This window comes from Rhinopithecus roxellana, chromosome 19 (genome assembly GCF_007565055.1).
Source record: "Rhinopithecus roxellana isolate Shanxi Qingling chromosome 19, ASM756505v1, whole genome shotgun sequence".
In the NCBI taxonomy this organism is placed as follows: domain Eukaryota; kingdom Metazoa; phylum Chordata; class Mammalia; order Primates; family Cercopithecidae; genus Rhinopithecus; species Rhinopithecus roxellana.
The window spans coordinates 77,898,201-77,918,339 of NC_044567.1; the positions used below are offsets into that span (position 1 = coordinate 77,898,201).

Below are 20,139 nucleotides of genomic sequence, written 5' to 3' on the forward strand. Positions count from 1 at the left end.
CAGTGGTGCGATCTCGGCTCACTGCAAGCTCTGCCTCCCGGGTTCATGCCATTCTCCTGCCTCGGCCTCGCGAGTAGCTGGGACTACAGGCACCTGCCACCACGTCCGGCTAGTTTTTTTGTATTTTTAGTAGAGACGGGGTTTCACCGTGTTAGCCAGGATGGTCTCGATCTCCTGAACTCGTGATCCGCCTGTCTCAGCCTCCCAAAGTGCTGGGATTACAGGCGTGAGCCATCGCTCCCGGTCTAAATTCTTTATAATAATTTTTAATCACTGTATAACATCATTCATGTGGATGCTTCATAAATTACTAAACCATTCCTCTGAAGTACAGGGTTTTTAAAAATATTTTCAAAAACGTGATACTGAATGTTTATTCTTTTTTTCTCTTTATATCTTGAGGCTAGATTCAGAGTAAAACAGTATAAATGTTTTAAGGCTAGTAACAGAAGTTGCCAGATTGTTTTCCAAAAAGGTCATGACTGTACATTTACCAGCAGTATAGAAATGCTGGGTTACAGGACCCTCATGAGCCAATATCATTGATCATTTTCACAGTTTTTAAGCTTGTACTTATTTCATAGACAAAAATATATTGTCATGACAGGTTTGATTGCACTTCTTGTTAATTAGAGGTTGAACATAATGCTATGTCTTTCTTTTAAATAGCTGATTCTCATTTTTTTTTAAAAATAGAGTTTGTCATGGTTCAAAGAGCACAGGCAATGCCTTCTTTTTTAGGTATCGTACATTGTAAAAAACATGTCTCAAAGGAGACCATCATAAAATGAACATCTTTTCTTTTCTTTTTTTTTTTTTGAGACAGAGTTTCGCTCTTGTTGCCCAGGCTGGAGTGCAATGGTGCAATCTTGGCTCACTGCAACCTCTGCCTCCCAGGTTCAAGCAATTTCCTGCCTTAGTCTCCAGAGTAGCTGGGATTACAGGCACCTGCCGCCACGTCCAGCTAATTTTTTGTATTTTTAGTAGAGATGGGGTTTCACTATGTTGGCCAGGCTGGTCATGAATTCCTGACCTCAGGCGATCCACCTATGTCTGCCTCCCAAAGTGCTGGGATTACAGGTGTGAGCCACCACACTCGGCCTGATGAACTTCTTTCCATAAGATTTTTAAAATAATAAAATAAGTGCAAAAGTGAAACAATTGAAGGATATTTAATGCAAAATTAGCATCCCACCCCCTTCACTCCTGCACCCTAGAGTCACCAGTATTTGCTCTTCCCCTATACATTTAATCATTGACGCTTTATATACAGCTATTTCCATCATTCATGTATCAGTCAAAACAAAAGATAAGCAGCAAGACATGCTAAGCAGCAAAAGGAGAGTCTTTTCCTTTTTCTGCAGCCAGCAGCTCTCCAGGTCCTCAGGGGAAGGGCCCTCGGGTCAGGCTGGGCCCTGAGTGAAGGAGGGAACTTTTTCAGGTGCTCCTTGTCTTCTGAGACGTTGGGCCCCTCTTGGGATGGAGATGAAGCAGAATCCACTGGTGAAATCATTAGACTTGGAGACACAGCGCACACCTTTTCTCTAAGAAGTAATGGTGAGTAGTTAAACCTTGAGTATCAGTTATTATTCAACATACAACTATAAAAATGTAAATGGTATGTAGGAGTGTTTAAAATTGAGAAGAATAGAGAGAGCCCTAACTGAGCACGGGATTTGAAATTCCAAATATCCCACTACCCATTAAATATGAACACTTATCTGAAGTCACAGGCATATGGGCAGATAAGTCCAAGGCAAATAAGTGTATGCAAGATTATCAGGCAATTTGTGGTTCCTGATACCCTAGGAAGAGAATTATGGATACATCTTATAGTCTGGTCACACTTTCAGGGTATTCCTTAATTGTAGTTTCCTGAACTGGTGGTTGATTGACTTTTTTCATTGTTTCAACCAAGAAGTTCGTACACGCAGTGGCAGTTTTTCTTCTAGGCTTCAGGCAAGATTTCCAATAGCCTATTGCTTGCACACAGTAGACCTGGATATCTTTCAAGCCCCAATTTTGAGCCTCCAACCTTTCCCTCCAATAATCCTACTCCATCCTGCCCACCTTGGCTTCATAAATTACTAAACCAGTATATGGACCGTAAGTCTTGGAATATTCTCCCTTCCTTTTGGTTCCTGGCGAACTCACCCTCCAGTAGACCAAAAAGCTATGCTTGCCATTGGGGTCGGCACAGTAACAGAAGGACCAGAGTCAAGCGTGGATATTGCAAGAATGTTTCTTGAAGGAAGAGAATCAGATGGATTGACTGGGAATGGAAGGGATGGTGATTGCAGAAACAGGTTCTGTGATGTCAAGTGCTGTGTAAAAAAGATGTTACTGTAAAATGAATTACTTATTTTAACATTATAAGTAGAGAGGGGAATTGTGTTTAAGAATAATGCAGTTAAGGCATAGGAAAAAAGATTGAGAGAGATGCCTGGCCAAGGTGTTTGGGTTTGATGTGATAAAAGGACTTATGGCAGCTTCCTTTCATAATTAGATTTAAAGTGTCTGATAGCTATCATATACATTCACAGGCATCTAATTTAGGCTTCAAAATATGGACCATAGTCTTTTTTTTTTTTTTGACACCGAGTCTTCCTCTGTCACCCAGGGTGAAGTGCGGTGGCGCAGTCTCGGCCCACTGCAATCTCTGCCTCAGCCTCCCAAGCAGCTGGGATTACAAGTATGCGCCACATGCCCGACTGATTTTTGTATTTTTAGTAGAGATGAGGTTTCGCCTTGTTGGCTAGGCTGGTCTTGAACCTCTAACCTCAAGTGATCTGCCTGCCTTGGCCTCCCAAAGTACTGAGATTACAGGTATGAGCCACTGTGCCTGGCCTGGACCATGAGTCATTGTTTGTGGTACTAGCTAAGACCCTAACTGATGTCTATTCATACCAAGACGTGCCCATAAAACAGCCAGCATTTCCATAACCCTGGCATCTTATTTTTCTAAAGCAAAATAATAAAACATTATATAAAACTTTGCTTTTAAATTGCATAAACGATTCTGGACTACAAAATGGCATCTTTCTGATAGCAATTAAAAATAATTGATATTATGGCTGGTCACAGTGGCTCACGCCTGTAATCCCAGTACTTTGGGAGGCTGAGGTGGGCGGATCACCTGAGGTCAGGAGTTCGAGACCAGCCTGGCCAACATAGTGAAACCCTGTCACTACTAACAATACAAAAAAAATAGGCAGGCATGGTGGCGGGTGCCTGAGGCAGAATTGCTTGAACTTGGAAGGTGGAGGTTGCAGTGTGCCGAGATGATGCCATTGCACTCCAGCCTGGCGACGAGGGAAACGGTCTGAAAAAAATAATAACAATTGGTATTTTGAGCAATTGGACCAACATTACTTCTTTCAGCATTATTTAATATTTCTATTTCCTGAGTACAAAACTCTTGGCTTTTAGTATAATGTTCAGTAAACTATTTTGATAGTTAAAAATTTTACCTTTAATATTTTCTTTCCTAGGTGCTCAATGTCCTAATGAAATGCTGTCTAAAAAAATCTCAGCCTCACCAAGTTCTAAATCACGTGAAGAGGTGTTGTACCCTCCTAGTGTTTTGTCCAAAAATAGGACATCCTTTGTTGAAGACAGTGAGTTGTAATGGATGTTAGTTCTTTACTGCTGCTGATCATTCTTGGGGCAATTGTTGTTGCTATTGGCCTTTTTACTTTTATTGCTGTGTATGAGATCCTTTTTGGTCTTACATGATCTTGTAAATGTTTGCTATTAATTATGATCTCTGAATTCTGCTTAAGATGGTCTTTGGTTGCATATTTTTGCATCCACTATTTTATTATCTAAATTCTCAACACTCACCTTTTTTTTTTTTTTTTTTAAATGAGACAGAGTCTCTGATACATTAGTACATCTATTGGTGGTATTCATATTATTGGTAAATAACAAAGTATAGTAACTGGAAAAACATTCTTTTTTTTTTTGTTTGGAGACAGAGTCTAACTCTCTTGCCCAGGCTAGAGTGCAGTGGTGCGATCTCGGCTCACTGCAACCTCCGCCTCCTGGGTTCAAGGGATTCTCCTGTCTCAGCCTCCCAAGTAGCTGGGATTATAGGCGCTTGCCGCCACGCCCGGCTAATTTTTGTATTTTTAGTAGAGATGGGGTTTCGCCATGTTGGCCAGACTGGTCTCGAACTCCTGACCCTGTGTTCTGCCTGCCTCAGCCTCCCAAAGGGCTGGGATTACAAGCGTGAGCTACTGCACCTGGCCTCGAAAAATCATTCTTGTTTCTTCTTATCATCTCCAGGATTTTCATATGGTAGTAATACATAAAAATATTACTGCCTAATGAGTTTTGTAACATGTGAATGAACCATAATTCACATAACATAACATTCTTCAAGCCACTTAAGTTGCTTCCAGTTTTTTATTATTTTAAAGTAACTTTCAGGAAACAGTTTTATGATAATAACATTAAAATTACATCCGGGGCCAGGCACGGTAGCTCACACTTGTAATCCCAGCACTTTGGGAGTCTGAGGCAGGAGGATCACTTGAGCCCAGGAGTTTGAGACCAGCCTGGACAACATAGTGAGACCTCCTCTGTACTTCTTTTAAAACTAAAAAAATTAAAAAAGAAAATTACATTCTAATTTAATTAGATCCCTGTGTGTTGAGGCTACATCTCTGGTTTAATTATTTTTTTATGTTCTTTGTCTTAAGTTTAAAAAACATTTCTAATGTGTTTGAACATGTTTATATAAGTATGTGTGTATTTATATAAAATAGTTTATTTCTTAGAATTGCATCGTAATATCCACTTTAATTTGTCTTACTAGCAGAAACCCTTTCTGTGAGTAGGATTCCAAATGCTAGGAAGCTAGGGGAGCCTATCCGAGCAGCTATTCCTTTACATCCACCCTACCACCCTTCACAGCCTCGAGCACCCTGCCCCATAGGAAAAGAATACTTGCATTCAAGTCACTGCCCCCCAGCTGTAAATTCTACTCAAGAGCGTATGGAATTTTCTGGGGTAAGTGGAAAAGCTTACTTTCAGTTGGCTAGAAGTACACGTGTATGTGTGTCTGTCTGTGTGTTGGTAATTGATTAGAAGCCCGTGTGTGTGTGTGTGTATTGGTGAAGTCTTTATTCTTTGTCAGGGAAGCCCCTATATTTAAAGAAGTCTCTGCTAGAATTGTCAAGCATATTGTGCTAGTCAAAGCATTGTACTCCTTAAAATTTGCCTCTGTATATACCGCCTCTGTATATACCTGCACATTCTTATTCTAGGAAGATAGGAGAAAGATGAATGTATGTAAAGGGAAATAATAAGAGCCAACACATAGTGAATGTTTATTTTGTGGCAGGCGCAGTTCTGGATACTTTAGGGGTGTTGAATAATTTACTGCCCATAACAACTCTGGAGTAGCTACGATATTTATTGTGGGGAAGCTGATGTAGACAGGGCAAGGTTACAAAGCAGTTACAGAGTCAGGATTTGAACTTGGGCATTCTGGCTTCAGAGTCCATATTGTGTCTGTAATTTAATAATTTCAAATTTAGAAAACACAGAGTGGAAAAGAAAATAACCATCCATGCATATTGTCATTATCCAGCATGAACCACTGTTCATACCATGCTGGCTTATTTGCTTCAATTGCAGTGAGCTAAGATCGTGCCACTGCACTCCAGCCTGGGTGACAGAGTGAGACTTCATCTCAAAGAAGGAAAGAAATAAAAAAAAACCCTTTTTATTTAGTCATCCTGTCCCTATCTTTCTAAAAAGAACAGGACTGGGTTCGGTGGCTCACACCTGTAATCCCAGCACTTTGGGAGGCTCACGTGAGCGCCAGAGTTTGAGACCATCCTGGGAAACATAGTGAGACCTTGTCTCTACTAAAAATAGAAAATTAGCCTGGAGTGGTGGTGCATGCCTGTGATCTTAGCTATTTGGTAGGCTGAGGCAGGAGTGTCACTTGAGTCCAGGAACTGCAGTGAGCTGTGACCACACCAGTGCATTCTGGCCTGGGCAGCAGAGCAAGACGCTGTCTCAAACAGAAAAAAATAAAATAAGAAAACGGGCAGGTATATACACAAGGTAGATATATAAACAGTGATACGTTCTCATTATTTAAACATTCAAGCAATGCATTAAAAGTACAGAGATGAAATAAGCATTATTAACATTAGGTGACCACATTCTCTACATTCTATGCATCTAAAAAGTAGAGTGGATAGATAAAAAGAAGGGTTAAAATGGAGTCATAAGATAATGTTTACTTTTGGGGGAATCATAGTGGGAGTTTTGGAGGTGGTTCTGAGCTGGTAATATTCTGTTTCTTGACCTGGGTGGCAGTTAAATAGGAGTATTTATTTTGAAATAATTAAGCTAGAAATACTTTATTTTAAAAGTTTCATAAAAATAAGATTATGTTGTTCGTTTTATTTTTTTTTTTGAGACAGAGTGTCGCTGTGTCGCCCTGGCTGGAGTGTAGTGGTGCAATCTGCACCCACTGCAACCTCTACTTTCCAGGTTCAAGCAATTCTCCTGCCTCAGCCTCCCGAGTAGCTGGGACTACAGGCGCACATGCCACCACACCTGGCTGATTTTTTTTTTAGTAGAGACAGGGTTTTGCCATGTTGGCCAGGCTGGTCTCAAACTCCTGGCCTCATCCGCCTGCCTGTGCCTCCCAGAATGCTGAGATTATAGGCATGAACCACCACACCCAGCCTACTAAAAGGTATTTAATTTTACTCTAATAGAAAAAGATAATGAAGTGAAATTAAAGATATCATTAAACATTAAATAAATGGCCAGATGCAATGGCTCACGCCTGTAATCCCAGCACTTTGGGAGGTTGAGGTGGGTGGATCACGAGGTCAGTAGTTCAAGACCAGCCTGGCCAAGATGGTGAAACCCTGTCTCTACTGAAAATACAAAAATTAGCCGAGCACAGTGGCCGGTGCCTGTAATCCCAGCTACTGTGGAGGTTGAGGCAGGAGAATCGCTTGAACCCAGGAGGTGGAGGTTGCAGCAAGCCAAGATCGCACCACTGCACTCCAGCCTGGGTGACAGAGTGAGACTCCATCTCAAAAACAAACAAACCAAAAAACATTAAATAAATGTTTCTTCATCACAAGAAGTATCTTCTAAAAGATGATCTCTAAGACCAAGAAATAAATTTAGCTGGACACGGTAGCTCATGCCTGTAATCCCAGCACTTTGGAAGGCTGAGGCAGGTGGATCACCTGAGGTTGGGAGTTCGAGACCAGCCTGGCCAATATGCGAAACACTGTCTTTACTAAAAGTAAAAAAAAATTAGCCGGGTGTTATGGCACATGCCTGTAATCCCAGCTACTAGGGAGGCTGAGGCAGGAGAATCACTTGAACCTGGGAGGCGGATCGAGCCTTTGCACTCCAGCCTAGGCAACAGCGAAACTCAAAAAAAAAAAAATTTTAAAATGTTAAGGGTTTATATTCATATTTTGGGAGGTGTTGTCTTTGTTTTAACTGTTTCAATTTTGGACAGCCTTTATTGATATCAATACAAAAGATAACCACGTGAATACTCTGTACTAGTGGTAATTTTTTTTGTTGCCCAGGCATAGTGGTAATCCCTGAAAGTTCTTATTTAGAGAACACCTGGCCTGTCTTTTTATTTGAATGGCATCCTGAGCCACACTTTTTCTCTGAGCCCAAATTTCTAGACATTGCTCCAGTCCTTTGGTGCATTGGGTGTCAATAGGGTATTTTGACAAATGCACTTCAAAACGGAGATTGAAGGCATGTAGCTTTGTGCCACAGTTCCTCCCTTCCTCACCCCAGAAAGTTCATGTTTCTTATTTGTAGCTTTTTCAAATCAACTTTTTTTCTGTTTTTAATAGGATCTAGATGATAGAGTTTTCTTAACTTCCAAGTTGCCGAAAGACAGCAAACAGGAAGTGTACCCAGCTCAGGTCCAAGGGCCTAGGACAAGGAAGCCTCCCAAAGGAAAAAGGTAACATTACTGCAGACTTAAGTGTTTACAGTCTGTTTGCAAAGAAATTTGAAAATGCAGGGCCTAATCTCCAAATTTAGCTGTGAAGACCAGAATGAAATATTAGTTAAAGTATGTATTACAGTTATTTTAAACTAAATAATAGACACCTAGCTATTTTAACTGTCAGATGGTCACTTTTATTACAGAAATGAAAACAGAGCTACAGCCTCATCCTGCAATTCACCTTTTCCCCAGAGGCCAAGAAAGAGATTAACAGAACAAGAATTACATGATGTGTCAGAGAAACTCTCTCAGCGGCTCTCTGAACTAGATTGGGCAAGTCTTGTTTTTTCATCTATATTGAGATTCCCATGGTTTAAGTGAACATTTAAATAATCTCTCAGTTGAAAGTGAGGTATTAGAAATATAGTTGTGTCTTATTAATAGTTACTGTGAAAATGTTCTGTAAATCAAGCAGATGGAACAGGAAGTGATCTCTCAGCCTTTCATGATCTAACTAAATTTAATGCAGATTTATCCAAATTTTATTAAATTTTGATGAAAACTAAATCATTTAACATAAATGATTATGTTAAGCCATTTTTCTTTAGATATATCTATATAGTTCCCCTTTGCCGCAAAAGACAGATCTAGTATGAAATTGGATGGATCACTGATTCTCACAAAATACAATATTACAGTTTTAAGGTATCATTGAATGAATGTTTTAAATCCCTGTGTGACTTAGTCAAAAGTTTATTGAAACTTGGTGATCCATAGCACTGATCTACACCTTTTTAAAACTAAACATGTATGCCAGGTGCAGTGGCTCATACCTGTAATTCCAGCACTTTGAAAGGCTGAGGCAGGCGGATCGCTTAAGCCCAGCAGTTTGAGACTAGCCTGGGCAACATGGTGAAACCCCATCTCTACAAAAAGTAAAAAATTAGCTGGGCTTGGTGGCATATGCCTGTAATCCCAGCTACTCAAGTGACTGAGATGGGGAATCACTTGAACCCAGCAGGCGGCCGTTGCAGTAAGCCCAGCTAGCACCACTGCACTCCAGCCTGGGTGACAGAACGGGATCCTGTCTCAAAAGTAAATAATTAAACATGCATAAGCGTCTGAAAACTTGTTATTAGTGACTGTCAAAGGAAGCTTTATTAAAGGTCTGCCTACTACAAATTTACATTCTGCTGAAGTTAGTGAATAGATGTTGAAAAAGGTTTTCTCAATAGATGTTAAAAAGTGCCCTGGGTGATCGGATTAAAGAAAAGACTGACCATAAAGAAGAAGATACTGGAAATGAAGAGGTAGAGGATGGAACTGAGGAGACAGTGTCTCAGCACAGTGATGGCATCGTGGAGTATGGGCCAAAGAAGTCAAGGCCAGGTACTTACCCCAGAGAGACTGAGAAGGCGGACATCCATGTGAACTACTTAGGCAGTTCCATCTGTTCTTAATAACTTATATTCTAATTTTAAATAGTTGAGAAATATATAAAAGGATCAGAAGTAATATCAAACACCTGGATCTTCCCTGGCTAGAAGTAGCAGGTGTTAACAGTTATGTTTGCTTTAGCCCCTTTGTGTTTAAGAAATAAAACAGTAGAAACCCCCTCTGCTCTCCCTACAGATCTCTTTTCCCCACTCTCAGTGCAACCACTATCTTAAAGTTGGCATTTTTCTTCTGATCCTTGTTTTTATACTTTAACAGCTCATACATTACTTGTCTAAACATACTATTGTTTTATGTTGTTTAGAAATTTACATACTGTATATATTATTCTGCAACTTTCATTTTTTTGTGATATTGTCTTAGAAATCTATTGCTGTTGATACTTATAGATCCAGCTCATTCATTTTAACTGCAGTGTAACTGAGTTCTTACAGTGTGTCACTTTTGTGTGGGTATATAGCACTATACATTTCCCCTATTGCTGGACATGTTGATTGTTTCCAGTTTTCATTACTATAAAAAATCTGCAACGAACAGCCTAGAATATGTGCAAGAGTTTCTGTGATATCTCCATCTAGTAGGATTGCTGGATTGTAAGGCCTACATTTCTTCACCACTGCCAGCTTGCCCACCAAAGTGATTGCACTGCTTTATACTCATATCAGCAGTTTCTGGTTTGCCACATCTTTGCAGATACTTCCTACTGTTTGATATGCCATTGTTCAAATCCAATTATCCTGTCTTCCACCAACTAAAATCCTGCATATTTTACATTTAGTTTTATCTACTTTGGGCATCCATTGTTTCTTCAGAAATAGCCTTTTTCTGACCCAACTTCCTTAACTTTTTCAATTGTTTTTTACTCCTTCAAGAATGCTCTTTCCTTCTCTTGATTGTTTCATCTCTCTTCCCTTTAAAAGGACTCAGCCAATTTCTAGGCACCCTCATCCAGGAACCTCTTCCTTTCCCTTATTATGTACATACACATGGTATCCTATTGTGAAAACAGGTAATAAATTAAAATATTATTGCAGGTGCATCTTCAGTTTCTAGAGAGAATACATCATGAGCAGCTGTCATTCAAAATAGATTATGCAAGTCAGTTTTTAAAAATACATCTTAGAATTTGAAATGTGAAAGATTTGAATTAAAAGCATGTGAAAAAAATAACAAGCTCCGGGAAAATTTATTTATAAAGGTACCAAAACTAGCTTCCTTGGTCTTAAGGCTATCTTGAAGTGCTTTTCCCACTGGAGTCACTCTCTTCACAACTAGCAGATGCCCAGACACATCTATAGACAATGGGATAAAAAGGTTTGTAGAAAGAAATGGTTTGTTAGATCTCTTTGGCAGTGTGCAATTAGGAGGGCTAGATTGCTAAGTAGGGAAAAATTGGGACCGCTTAGACAATGCTTAACATGTTAACTTTGCCTATAAGCATATATAATAAGATAGATATGTATGCTTACATCCCACCTCCTCAGGACCCAGATAGGTAAAAGGATAGCAGATGCGCGGCTCAGATAATTTATCTTTTCTCTCTTCCCATCTCCCCCATCACCAAGAGCACTCTCCATGGTCCTTTGTGCATAGGAGGCATTCCATGTGTTGAATATCCAAAGTTGAATGTAGAAGCTAAATGTTTGAGACAGTACACATTTGTATGCATTTGTCTGTTACTTGGTGTTACCATACCAATACAAGTTAGTTACAGAAGAGAGTCCCTTTAGCACATTTCACTCATCAGTCTCTTTGGATTTAGTAAAAACCAACTTTGGTTTCCAGCATAACATTCTGGCTATCAGGAACTAATGTTATGTGTCTTTTCTCTGTTGCAGGACTTTCCATGCATAGAAAGCCACCCTACAGATCCCATTCGCTCTCTCCATCTCCAGCTAACAAACGCAAACAGTTCCACACGGAGAGAAAAAGGCAGCGCAAGCCAAGAGAAACAGATACCCACCAATTTCGAGCACAGGTGGTACTTCTCCATCTCTTGACTACCATTAAGCAGCAGCCAATACCATTTCCCCTCAACCAGATGCTACCATGAACATGCTGTTGATTTAAGGCTTAAAATGCATTTCATATTCTTGAGTGGAGTGGATAATAGAGAGCTACGTGGCATAGCTTATGTCCCCATTAGCATAAAATTATACTCATGAAACTTAAGAAAAATAACCTGGCCGGACATAGCTTGGTGTTCCAGTAGATTAAGAAAGAGGAGATCAGCATGAGTTGTTATTTTCAGAGTGAGCTTCAGAGATGAGGGGAATTTGAGGTGGATTAAAGTGACAGGCCACTTGAGTTACAGAGAGGATGAGATCAAGTACCCAAGACAGGAATGAGAGGAGGTGGTTGGGATTCAACAACAAGGAGACTGGTATGATTACCTAGGAAGACTTTCCACTGTGGAATGTGGATTTTGAAATGTAGCATGGATTTAGAACACTTAAGTTGTTTACAGTAGTAGGTTTTATAATGCAGTAGGATTTATAATGGTGAAAAACTAAAACTAATTCAGACGTCTCACACTCATTTGTAACTCAGCATGTAACTTCCACTCAGGAGAGTATCAAAATAATTGCAAAAACTTGAGAATAGAAAAAATGCATGATGTAAAATTTCATTTTATGTCCCAATTATATATGTTAAAGTAATGTAGATTTGTGAGCCGGGCGCAGTGGCCCAGCACTTAGGGAGGCTGAGACAGGTGGATCACCTGAGGTCGGGAGTTTGAGACCAGCCCAACCAACATGATGAAACCCCATCTCTACTAAAAATACAAAAATTAGCCGGGCATGGCAGTGCATGCCTGTAGTCCCAGCTACTCGGGAGGCTGAAGCAGGAGAATCACTTGAACTTGGGAAGTGGAAGTTGCAGTGAGCCGAGTTTGTGCCACTGACTCCAGTCTGGGCGAGAGTGAGACTCTACCTCAAAAAACAAAAAAAACCCATACATTTGTGATACAGAGTCTGAAAGGAATTTTTTAAAAAGTGAATGAGCGGCCGGGCGCGGTGGCTCACGCCTGTAATCCCAACACTTTGGGAGGCCAAGGTGGGCGGATCACAAGGTCAGGAGATTGAGATCACGGTGAAACCCCACCTTTACTAAAAATACAAAAAAAAAATTAGCCGGGCGCGATGGCAGGATTTTTTTTTTTCCTCAAGGCGGAGTTTTACTCTTGTTGCCCAGGCTGGAGTGCAGTGGCTTGATCTCGGCTTACCTCAACCTCTGCTTCCCGGATACAAGCAATTCTCCTGCCTCAGCTTCCTGAGTAGCTGAGATTACAGGCATGCACCACCATGCCCAGCTAATTTTGTATTTTTAGTAGAGATGGGTTTCTACATGTTGGTCAGGCTGGTCTCGAACTCCCGACCTCAGGTGATCCACCTGGCTCAGCCTCACCGCATGTGACTAAGCTTGGATGCTCAGTTGAGGCACCGCTGGGATTCGAACCCAGGATCTCCTGTTTACTAGACGGGTGCTTTAACCAGCTAAGCCATGGTACTGCCCGTTGTATATGTTTTTAATAACTGTACTATCATATGACCTTTTCCCCTATAGGCATTTACTGAAGCATTTGAAAGGGAGCTAAGAAGACATAAAGTTCAAGAGAATATTGGACCTCTAAGAATACATGAGGAGGAGGAGGAAACAGTGGGTAAAAGTCTACACTGTAATAAATGCCATTTGATCAGATGAGGGGGAAGCATAAAGAAGATCTTTTTAAAAGAAAAAGGGGCCAACAGGGCCTTAATCATGAGCTCTTTAGGAAAAGGCAGGATTTCATGTCATGATACAGGACTGTTGCTTCTTAATAAGGCATTCAGGTTGCTAAAATATGACAAGACGTGGTACCAAAGAAAACTAGCGTTTTTTCCCCTACTTAAAACTTACCATCAGTTTTTAAGGGTATTTGACTTAGCAGTTCAGGGGCTTAAAAACTAGTCTAGGCTGACAAAATTAAAGAAGAGTAAGACAAGACAGAACATCCTAGTTGCTCTAGACCTGGTTGTAAGAAACCCAAAACTTTGGCCGGGCGCGGTGGCTCAAGCCTGTAATCCCAGCGCTTTGGGAGGCCGAGACGGGCGGATCACGAGGTCAGAAGATCGAGACCATCCTGGCTAACATGGTGAAACCCCGTCTCTACTAAAAAATACAAAAAACTAGCCGGGTGAGGTGGCGGGCGCCTGTAGTCCCAGCTACTCGGGAGGCTGAGGCAGGAGAATGGCGTAAACCCGGGAGGCGGAGCTTGCAGTGAGCTGAGATCCGGCCACTGCACTCCAGCCCGGGCGACAGAGCGAGACTCCGTCTCAAAAAAAAAAAAAAAAAAAAAAGAAACCCAAAACTGAAGTTTTCATTGCCTTTCAAAAGAGTGGTTACAGAAACGAAATGAAATCATGGGGAAAATGCTTATGCTAAAATACTAGTGAACAAAACAGGATATAAAGTACAGTATGGTTACAACTAAGCATACTGCATAGTTGCTTGAGAATTTTTTTAAATCTACGTGGAAAAAGAGAAGTACATCGAAACATTAATAGGTTAAAAAAAAAAAAAGATTAATAGTGGTTGTATTTAGGGTGTGGGACTATGGTGACTGAAACTTGAAAAAGATTCAGTGCTTTTTCAAATTCCAAGGGATGCCAGAGGCCAAAAGATGCCTTTAGTTTAGAGTGAGTGAATTATTAACCAGATTTTACAAATTTGAAGTAAGGTGGTTTGGCTGGGGAGTAGTTAGCTATTTTTGTCAATATGTAATATTTAAGATGATGCATGAAAGAACTATTAGACCTTTTATTTTTATTGTTTTGTATCTGCTTCTAAGGAAAAAATATACAGAGGAGAAGCTGTTCGTAAAGGAACTCCAGAATGTAGTCAGTCCTGGAAGATTTACTCTAGAAAAACCACAACTCAACGTCCAAGAGGTGGCCTCCCAAAGCCAAACAAAGCAGTTCCAAGTAAGAACCACAGAATTGTACTTTATGGAAAACTGGCAGCCTTTGAAAGCGAGTGCAGCATTCCAAGGACACAGCACTGAAAGCTAACATCCACCAGTTAGCTGAAGAAAGTTTTTTTTTTCCATTGCCCTGTGGCTGGTTTTCTGCAGAGGGCTAAAACTCTTCAATAAGGAAGTACCTTAGGGAGGCCTGTATATTGGCACCCAAGGAATGCCAGGTCTGCCACCTGCTGCGCCACCATTAGCCTCACTCCTGTGCTTACTCACTTTGGATGCGTTTTTGTCTGTTTCTGGGAAGTTGGTAGAATGAAGGGGATGCTCCAAGGCAAGCAGATGGCCTGTCCACCTCCTGTATATTGACAGTGCCAGTGAGTGTAGAGTCTTCTTACAAGGAAACAAAGCCATGAGGAATGCCAGGCTTCCTGTTATACCCCAAAGATTGCTGGCCCTCCTACTATATCCTTTAGACCAGAAACTTTTCTTCTAAGCACTTGCCTACCAGGAGGGTTGAGGAGTCTTCTATTTTGCCATACATAGAGAATCTACCTGCAGGCACTGAAGCAGCTGAGCAATTAGGATGGACTTCCCAGGACCAGCATGGCATCAGTCAGAACTTATTTTTATCCTTATCAGTAGTTGGCTTACTCCAATCAGAGGAGGAATGCAATTATAAGTACATTTAGAATTGTTCTTTACAGAATCAAAACCATATCACTTACATAAGCTTTGATCTACCAGGGATGTTGGATGAGTTCTTGTCCACAAGTCTCAGATTAAGAACATCTTCTTTTACCTTGCAGTGAAAGTAAGTGAACACAGTCTCCTGCCCCTTATGCTGGAGCAGTTTCCATTTCTCTATGTTTCTGGCCCAACACTAAGCAAAATGTGGAAACAGCAAATTGCACAGGTTGAACAGCTTAAGAAAGAGGCATGTAGAGAAAATCGATCAAAGAAGAAACTGCAAGATGAAGTAAGTTACTGTCAGTCTTAAGCATAGGAATTTAAATGAGAGAAGAGCTTATCCTTGAGAATTGAGTGAACAGCATTATTAACCTACTTGATTTTGTGTCCCCCTTCAAGATAGAAGAAGCCCTAAGAAGGCATGACCTCCTTACTACCCTTGTCAGGAAAGAGTATGAACATAACAAGAGACTGGTATGTCAAGAGCAAGTTGGGTATTATAATTTTGAATTTGTTATATTCATTCCCTTTATCTGTGCTAGCTGGGCAACAGTCCCACAGACCCTTCACCTCTTAACACCTGCATGTGGAAGTGTTGCTTAGGTCTTTAACCAAAATTGATAGCCCATGCCTATAATCCCAGCACTTTGGGAGGCTGAGGTGAGAGGATCACTTGAGACCAGCCTCAGCAACATAGTGGGACCCTGTCTTAAAAAATATATATATGGGTGTGGAAAAAATCAGCCTGGTGTGGTGGCATTTGCCTGTGGTCCCAGCTACTTGGGAGGCAGAAGTGGGAAGCGTGGGAGGGCAAGGCTGCAGTGAGCTGTGATCTTGCCACTGCACTCCAGCCTGGGTGCCAAAGTGAGACCCTGTCTCAACAACAATAAAACAAACCCAGAACGGGCAGGGGAAGAGCTAGGTACTTTATGTACACAGTTGCAGTTAGTCTTTATAGTAATCTATTAGAGATGTTTTCTGTGAAATGAAAACCCTGAAGCTTTGAGATATTAAGTAACTTGCCCTGGGTCTCACTGATAAGCAAGGGACACAGCTGAGATTTTAATCCAGTTCTGTCTGTGGACCTCCATGGACCCGTCTAGGTGCCAAGTGGCTGAACTTAGTGCTGTTTGCCGTCTCCTATCCTCCTCAGGTCCCAAGTAGAGAGCTCTGGGATTTATCAGCCTCCGTTACAATTTTGATGAGGAATTGTACTTAGAGAATTATGAAGGGAGAGGATGGAGGTCAGAAACAATCTGCCAAAGGAAGAGATTTGAAAATCTTTGCCTGAGTGTGGAGTAGAGATAAGCTATGAGAACTATAATACTAAACAGTTCCAGAAAGATCTCAGGAACTGCAGATGGTACTTTCCTATGGGGGGGAAAACACTAATATCTGAAACACCTACATAAGTGTCTGTAGGTGACCCCATTTCATCTTCACTCCTTTGTCAGATTTTGTCTAATTTCCTTAGTTTTTGCCTAAATACTCCTGGCAGCTCAGGCTCTGCTTGAAAGTCTGGATGTGCCATTTTCCTACTCCTTGTGAGCTGGCATATGGGCCAGCCTTGTTAGCAGCCTCCTGGTGGCATGGGAAGTGAGCCCTCAGTTCCACAGGAGTGTCCAGGATCACTGCTGCCCTCTGCTGCGGTGGGGGGTTATTGGAGCTGCTCTTCAGATTGAAGTGATGAAGCTGCCAAAGGCTGAAGGGCTTCTGGGGCCACTGGCCCCCCACAGCTGGCATACTGCCTGAAGACATTGTGATGGGGACTGGGGCAGATGAGAACACTGGAGTCTGCATTCCTCTTGTCCTTACCCTTCTCTTCCCTCCTCTTTCCCTTTCTTAGCAAGACTTCAAGGACTGCATTCGTAGGCAAAGGTTGACCCAATCAAAGATAAAAGAAAATCGACAGCAAATCGTTCGTGCTCGAAAATATTATGATGATTATAGAGTTCAGTTGCATGCAAAAATGATGAGAATGAGGACCCGGGAAGAAATGGTAAGTCTGGCTTTTCTGTCCAGCCCTGTTAAGAAGGTGAACTTTGTTACCTTTCAGGACCACCACCTTTGTTCGTGACTCTTGTCCAAATTTGAATCCGAAATCTAAATGGAAGTCCTGTAGTGCTGGCCCTGAGTTCTGCTTGGCCACACTTCATTTTCTTACTCCATTGTGCATTCCCGTCCATTCTCAGTCCCTGTGTCTCTCATCTTAATGTGAAGTCTTACTTCTTCCCTGCCTCTTACACATAATAGGTACGTCTCCAGTAAAACTACTTTAGATGTTTGGGAACATGTTGTGAGAGACAGGAATTTAAGGTGTGATAACATGACCTTGTATTCCACATAAAATCAGGGATAGTGTCGAAACAGCTGTACTGTGAGAGGTTTTCCACAAGGTATTTGCTATGTCATCCTTATCAGGCTGAAATGATTAACCTTTTGAGATCCCAAGCTAGCAAGAAATTTCATCTGTAAAATAGTTTAGTAATTGTAGTTAACTGCCTTGGTAAAATGTAAAATGGTGCAGCTGCTTTGGAGAACAATCTAGCAGTTCTTCAGAAGGTTACCGAAAGGTCATATAGAGCTACCCTAGGACCCAGCAATTTCACCCCTAGCTATGTAATCACACAAAAAAACACAAATGTTCATAGCTTTACTTGTAGTAGCCTAAAAGGAGAAACAACCCAAAGTGTCCGTCAGTTAACGAATTGGAGAAACAGTGCGCATTATTCATACAGTAGGATGTTACTTGGCAATAAAAATGAATGAAGAATTCATATATACTGCAGTATAGATGAACCTTGAAAACATTTCTTTCATGGAGTGAAAGAAACCAAATATGAAAGGCCACGAATTACATGATTCCATTTTTAGGAAGTGTCCAGAATATGCAAATCCATGGAGATAGAAAGTAGACAGACTGGTGACTGTCAAGCGCTAAGGATAGGACAGGGGGAATGAGCACTAATCAGTATAGGGTTTCTTTTTGGGGTGATAACAATGTTCTGTAGTGGTGATGGCTGCACAACTAAGTATAATAAGGCATACTGAGTTACTTACTTTAAAATGATAAGGCTGGGCTCAGTGGCTCACGCCTGTAATCCCAGCACTTTGGGAAGCTAAGGTGCAAGGATTGCTTGGGACCAGCCTGGGCAACATAGTGAGACCTCATGTCTCCAAAAAATTAAAAATGTAGCCAGGCGTGGCGGCACATGCCTGTAGTCCGAGCTACTCAGGGAGCCAAGGTGGGAGAATTGCTTGAGCCTGGGAGGTCAAGGCTGCAGTGAGCTGTTGACTGCATCACTACACTCCAGCCTGGGTGATAGAGCGATAACCTGTCTCAAAAAAAAAAAAGGAGGTAAATTTTATGGTATGTCAAAATATCTGAATAAAACTAGTATTTCAAAAAAAAACCTTTGTGAAATACAATCAGTATATACCTCTAGTTGGCCAAAATGATTATATTCCTCAATGACTTTATTTTTACGATTAAATGACAGATATTTAAGAAACTGTTTGAAGAAGGTTTAAACATTCAAAAGCAGAGATTACGAGACCTAAGAAACTATGCCAAAGAAAAGCGAGATGAACAAAAGAGACGCCACCAGGATGAACTGGACTCCATGGAGAACTACTATAAGGACCAGGTGGGCTCCTGGCACTTGGTTACGCTGTTGTGCTTAGTCCTGACCGCTTGCCCTTGTGGCAAAACTTGCTTAGTCTGTTGACAGTAAACCTCCTTGTGTTAACTAAAGTTTGCACTCTACAGATTAGAGGACCCCATTTTCAAGACTGAAATTTAAGATCAAATAATATTTGACCATAGTACAGTATATTGCCCTATTTCCATTAAAATTATTTTAAGCCTATGAACATTAAGAAATGTTACATTTGGACTACAAACATTAAATATTTGTTTTTTTCTTCCTATAAACAGTTTTCATTGCTGGCAGAAGCCATATCACAGGAACATCAAGAACTTAAAGCCAGAGAGAAATCTCAGGCCCAGGTAATAATTAACAAGATAGAAGCAAAGTCACGCACTGCATGGCAACGTTTCCTTCAGCAAGGGACCTCGTACATTGGTGGTTGGGGCAATAGGCTATACCATATAGCCCCGGTGTGCAGTAGACTGTACCATCTGGGTTTGTGTAAGTACGCTGACATTTTGCACAATAACAAAACACTTGATGCATTTCTTGGAACATAATCTCCATCATTAAGTGACATTTATTTACATTTTATTTACATTTAGTTTATTTACATTTTTAGGAAGTAGAAAACAAACGTAAAGGGAATGGAGAGAAGACTAATAAGGCAATCCATCTATGACCCAAGACATTTTTATCCTGATTTTAACTGTAGTTAGGTCTCTGTAAGAGCTGCTGCTAGATTATTAAAAGTTTTGGAGTTTGATTAGCTGGAAGATGGAGAGGGAACAATAGATGAGGGCCTGGATAAATGCTGTGAACAGCAGGATGACATGCCTTCTTTTTTCAGACATTACATAAGGTGAAGAGGGAGCTGAGATCTAAGATGGAGAAGGAAATTCAGCAGCTGCAGGACATGATAACACAGAATGATGATGATGTTTTCTTCCGGGAACTGGAAGCTGAGCGCTTCAGATCTCGGCTTCAGCTGGCTTCCTTTCAGTACAGTAAAAGTCCCTCCCTGTGAGGCCAGACTTGATAATAGGTGAAGGTTCTGGAGGCCTTTACCAGGACAGAGCTAGAATTGAGCCAGTAAACAGATAAGCCAGAAAAGTCATTTTCAAATGCTTTACCTATATTTCCAGTACTCTTTATGAATTTTAAAATAAAAATTGTTTTCTAAAGGTTTATTGCTTTTGAATTTATGACCTAACATCTGAAAAGGGGGGGATCTTCATTAGTCGTATTTGTGCTAAAGCAATTAACAAGCCTTGTTTGAGCAGCCAGCTCCTGAAGTTTGTTGCTTTAAGTAAACAAAAATAATTAAGAATTAGCACTTGAGGACAAAAAAATACATACATTAGAGAAGAAAGGTGGGTGGTTATCAGAGGTGGGCCTTGGAGAACCTTGACAGTACCATGTACGTG

The 20,139-nt window shown here is 40.9% G+C and overlaps 1 protein-coding gene and 1 non-coding gene across 8 annotated transcripts in view; one reads left to right on the forward strand and one right to left on the reverse strand.

Annotated features, from left to right (window-relative positions):
* Nucleotides 1–19,902, forward strand: part of CEP95 (centrosomal protein 95) — a 30,063-nt gene extending 10,161 nt beyond the window's left edge. For 3 of the 7 annotated variants that reach the window (XM_010380001.2, XM_030923959.1, XM_030923957.1), the window contains 15 exons: nucleotides 1,442–1,557; nucleotides 3,492–3,617; nucleotides 4,820–5,013; nucleotides 7,866–7,978; nucleotides 8,167–8,296; nucleotides 9,199–9,352; nucleotides 11,257–11,396; nucleotides 12,986–13,078; nucleotides 14,250–14,382; nucleotides 15,182–15,351; nucleotides 15,462–15,536; nucleotides 16,909–17,061; nucleotides 18,563–18,709; nucleotides 19,000–19,071; nucleotides 19,563–19,902. In XM_010380001.2, the coding sequence (XP_010378303.1) occupies nucleotides 1,442–1,557; nucleotides 3,492–3,617; nucleotides 4,820–5,013; nucleotides 7,866–7,978; nucleotides 8,167–8,296; nucleotides 9,199–9,352; nucleotides 11,257–11,396; nucleotides 12,986–13,078; nucleotides 14,250–14,382; nucleotides 15,182–15,351; nucleotides 15,462–15,536; nucleotides 16,909–17,061; nucleotides 18,563–18,709; nucleotides 19,000–19,071; nucleotides 19,563–19,739 (1,993 nt within the window). In that variant the 3' untranslated portion in view covers nucleotides 19,740–19,902. Of the gene's footprint in view, nucleotides 1–1,441; nucleotides 1,558–3,491; nucleotides 3,634–4,819; nucleotides 5,014–7,865; nucleotides 7,979–8,166; nucleotides 8,297–9,198; nucleotides 9,353–11,256; nucleotides 11,397–12,985; nucleotides 13,079–14,249; nucleotides 14,383–15,181; nucleotides 15,352–15,461; nucleotides 15,537–16,908; nucleotides 17,062–18,562; nucleotides 18,710–18,999; nucleotides 19,072–19,562 lie in introns of all 7 variants that reach the window. The other 4 variants (XM_030923960.1, XM_030923961.1, XM_030923956.1 and 1 more) reach the window with 3 other exon arrangements.
* On the reverse strand, nucleotides 12,857–12,930 carry TRNAT-AGU. Its single transcript has one exon. It is a non-coding gene; the product is annotated as a tRNA-Thr (tRNA).
* Nucleotides 19,903–20,139: the final 237 nt, after the last annotated feature.